General features: G+C 38.6%; 1 protein-coding gene across 3 annotated transcripts; it reads left to right on the top strand.

Annotated features, from left to right (window-relative positions):
- The first annotated feature begins 201 nt into the window (after nt 1-201).
- On the top strand, nt 202-3975 carry SFR1 (SWI5 dependent homologous recombination repair protein 1). 3 transcript variants are annotated; one of them, XM_024734809.1, is made up of 4 exons: nt 202-251; nt 1109-1224; nt 1831-2241; nt 3298-3975. In XM_024734809.1, the coding sequence occupies exons 2-4, from the start codon at nt 1129-1131 to the stop codon at nt 3487-3489; spliced, it is 699 nt and encodes a 232-aa protein (XP_024590577.1). In that variant the 5' UTR covers nt 202-251; nt 1109-1128; the 3' UTR covers nt 3490-3975. The 3 variants fall into 3 exon arrangements, with proteins under 3 accessions (XP_024590577.1, XP_024590576.1, XP_024590578.1); XM_024734808.1 differs by lacking the exon at nt 202-251 and adding an exon at nt 362-565; XM_024734810.1 differs by lacking the exon at nt 202-251 and having other exon boundaries at nt 1216-1333.

Genomic DNA, 3975 nt, shown 5'->3' on the forward strand with positions numbered 1-3975 from the left:
ACAGCTCTCGGGCGCTGGGCGGAGCAGAGCCACGCGCCTCGGTCAACCTGGCCAATCACGCTTTTCGGCCCCTCCCGCGCGGCCTCGCCCCGCTCCCTTGCGGAGGCTCGCGGCCGCGCGCGCGCAGTCCCGCCGCTCCGGGCGCGGGGCTGAGTGGAGCTGCGCGCGTCAGTCAATCTGGCCAATCGCGGGTCTCTTCCGCCTCCCGCGCGGCCCCGCCTCTCAGACTCCCGGCTGCCGGCAGCGGCTGGGTTAGTTCTCTACGCTCTCCGGGGATGGCGGAGGGAGGGAGGGTGCTGGGGCTTGGAGTGGGCGTCTGAGAACTGGACTTCTTCGGGGATTGGGTGGGGAGTCGAGTAGCGCTCCCTTTCCCTGGTCAGGGAACCTCTCAGTTCCACCTCAGGCCTGGGGTCTCTCGAGGGCTTGCTGTAGTGGCGGGAGGGGAGGGAGGACTCCCTGTGGTATTTTTCCCGGTAAAGTTTGATGGCCTTCGTTTGAGAAGCAAACTTCAGTCTCTCCTTTTCAGGGTCTCTTAGCTGCTTAATCGAAAACGATGCAGACAGGAGTAAGTTTATCTGTGCTTGGGCTCCTTATTCCTCGGGCCTGGAGGGTCATTTGTTTTAGGCACAGAGCCTTTAGGATTTAGGGTAGCGTGACAGGTCTGATTATGTTTTTTTGAGTCAAGATTTCAGTTACATTTCCTTTCATTGTGAAGCTGGCGTAATGAAATTAAAGAATTCCTGACTATCCAAAGTTGTTATCCAACTCACCCCCCCGAATATGGCAGATTTTGAGGATTTTTGTCAGATTTTATCCATCAATAAAAACAAATGTGGAGTTGTTCATATGAGATGCTAGCTAGTTAACTTGTCATGATAAAAACTAGTAGTCACCATAATGAGCAACACAATCCGATTTAGGAAAGTAAATGGAAAACAAAACAAAACAAAAAGCAAGAATGAATCACAACTAAGTGAAAGAAGGAAGTTGGCTGGCTTACTTGGTGATGTTATGTAAAACAATAAAAAATTCTTTGATAAAAATTAAGGAATATATAGAGGTGTGGGTTAATTTGATTTCCGTTTTGTGATTATTTTTTGTTTTTTAGAAGTAAAGCAAGATTTCAAGATGGAAAGTCCATCAGACTCAGCTGTGGTGTTACCTAGCACTCCACAGGCTGGTGCCAATCCACCGTCTCCTCGTACAAGCAGTTCAAGAAAACAAGTATGAAAATCTTAGTTCTTTCAGTGGATCTATTCTATATTTCTAAGTATTGTGGCAATGGTGGCTTCAAGTCTACTGAACATTGTCAGTTAACGTAATGTGTAAATCAGTAAGTAAAAATTTTATTAACATAATTTTAGGTCTTTCCCCTTAGGTAACGTATTGGACCTTCCCCTGAAATTTTCATCTTGACCCAATTATTTTCATTTAGTTTCAGTTCAAGTTTTTACAGCATTCCAAACAGGAAGTTTGAATCTGACATCACGAAGGTCTTTGGGGGAAAGATCTAGGTCGATTCCTTAACTTGTAACTCTGAAGCACCTAACCATGTCAGGCTTGGGACAATTGCTGAACAAATGTTTGTGATTACTGAGATAAGTGTTTCAGCACTGTTTTAGAAGGGTGCTGGCTCTGCTAATATAAAAAGGGGTTAAAACTTAGTGGAGCTTACAGGAATTAAAGATATTTTGTGATGGTTACTTTAGATATATGGAGACAGAAAGTCATCTAGTGGTGTCTGCCATAGAAACGTAAGGTCTTGATTTCTAGTAGATTTATTTATATCAAGTCTTGATTAACATTATTAACGTTTGATGCCTTTTTCAGCCTATGAGTGCAACCCTTAGGGAACGATTAAGGAAAACTAGATCTTCATTTAATTCTTGTTATGGTGTGGTAAAACGACTTAAAGTAGAGAGTGAAGAAAATGATCAGACCTTTTCAGAGAAACCAGCACCTTCAACAGAAGAAAACTGTTTGGAATTTCAAGAAAATTTTAAACACATAGACAGTGAATTTGAAGACAGTACATATTTGAAAAATACCTTCAAGAATACCAATGCATGTGCATCTAAATCACTTGATTCTGAGTCGTGCAGTGACCTCCGGAATGACTTCATGAGTGAGAATCTTCCCAAACATGGATTAAACGAAGAAAAAGCAAAATTGGTGAAGCAGATTCAAGAGAAAGAAGAACTTCTTCGGAGGCTAAAACTAGTCAAAATGTATAGATCAAAGGTAAGAAGAATTTCAGAACCATTGCCTAATTAATTTTTTTACTTTTAGATAAATGGTAGGAAAGTATTTCAAAAAGAAAAGTTTATTTTAGCATAAGAAGAAGTAAGCCAAGTATCCAGAGACCTGGCTTCCAACAGCTTTAACTCAAATATGTCATAGATTTAGAGTAGAGCAGAAGAGGCCTCTAAACACCAGGTATAACTTTTAAAAGTCCCAGCCCTTATTTCCTATGCAGTTGAAGCTTTCTATCTAGTTTCCAGCCCACAGCAGTATTAGAAGCTTCAAATGTTAGCTGCAAGTGGCAATGAGAACAGAAGCAACAGTGACAGTGAATGAGAAAAAAAGCTAAAAATGGACCACAGAGTACAATGAAAAGTAATTTGAGTAATGATCTTTTGTTACTCAATTGTGTGTAACAAATTATTAAAGTATTCCGAACATTTTCTTTAAGAAAACAACAAATTGTATATTAGATTTTAGATTTCAACCCAGATAAGGTTGAAGAAAATAGAATTTGGGCACTTGGAAGAAGATGACCCTCACTTACCTGGATCATTCAGGTATATTGCAATTGCTCCTTCTTCCCCAGCAAATGTGTCATAAATGATGGAATACTGTTTCTTATTTGCTCTCTTGAATTTTTAGGACTTCTCTAAATATAACGACTTGAGTTTTATGAGATAGTGACATTGAAAAATATTAATTTGAATATCATTTTTTAAAGTACAGCTGTGGTAGAAAAAGTAGATTGTTTTTTTTAACCCATATTGTTGCTTCTTTACATAGTTTTGCCCTATTTAATGATTCGATTTTTCCCTGAGGGTAAGGATAGCCCAGAGCTTCTACCAAACAAAACAGCCATAGAACTCAATTTGAGTGATAGTTACTTAAAACCTTTCTACTTTTTTCCTGGGTAGAAGTCCCATTTATGTCCGAATGTGTTACCTTTTAAACCTACTACTCATCGACTGATTTGACAACTTTCATTAAGTAAGTTAGGATGGCTATCTAGTTATTGACATACATTTATGTCTTTTTTTTTTTTTTCTGTTTCAGAATGACCTGTCTCAGTTACAGATGTTAATAAAGAAGTGGAGAAGCTGTAGCCAGCTGTTGCTTTATGAGCTGCAGTCAGCTATGTCTGAGGAGAACAAGAAACTAAGCCTTACTCAGCTGATAGACCACTATGGGTTAGATGATAAATTGCTACACTATAACAGAAATGAAGAAGAATTTATAGGTGTTTAATTCATAATTTTTTTCTCCAGAATGTCTTTGTGGATGACAATGTAATTAAAAGATATTTATACATTTTAAAGGGAAGATGTAAACCATTAGGGCTTAGAGAAAGGTATCCTGGTGAACCTGGATCAATTTAGGGCCTTTGTTATATAAGTATAAACTAGGTTCTAAAATGAAAATTTAGTGTTTTGAATAAATTTGCCAAAGAAAACTTGACAGTTAAAGAAAGGTGAAAAAAAATTTTTTAATTAAATCATGACTAAAAAAATAATTTGGACAACTGTGGAAGTGAGTTTTAATACATTGTTCTATTTATTGTGGTAAAAGTTTTATTTTAAATGTTAAAAAACAGTCCATCTAGTGAATGTCTAAACTGAAACTTGTCTGAAAATGTCTGCCTCTCCTAAGTTTATGCCTCTCCTTTGTTTCCACCCATTTACCACATATTTCCATCTGGATGGTCTAGCAGGTAAACTCATATGTTCAAAATTA

The sequence above is a fragment of the Neophocaena asiaeorientalis genome, unplaced genomic scaffold, assembly GCF_003031525.2.
Source record: "Neophocaena asiaeorientalis asiaeorientalis breed wild unplaced genomic scaffold, Neophocaena_asiaeorientalis_V1.1 scaffold240, whole genome shotgun sequence".
NCBI lineage: Eukaryota > Metazoa > Chordata > Mammalia > Artiodactyla > Phocoenidae > Neophocaena > Neophocaena asiaeorientalis.

Coding starts and splice junctions, on each gene's coding strand:
- SFR1 (XM_024734809.1), top strand. CDS start 1,129: ATGGAAAGTCCATCAGACTCAGCTGTGGTGTTACCTAGCACTCCACAG. Junction 1,225..1,830: donor CAAGCAGTTCAAGAAAACAA/GTATGAAAATCT, acceptor TGCCTTTTTCAG/CCTATGAGTGCAACCCTTAG. Junction 2,242..3,297: donor TCAAAATGTATAGATCAAAG/GTAAGAAGAATT, acceptor TTTCTGTTTCAG/AATGACCTGTCTCAGTTACA.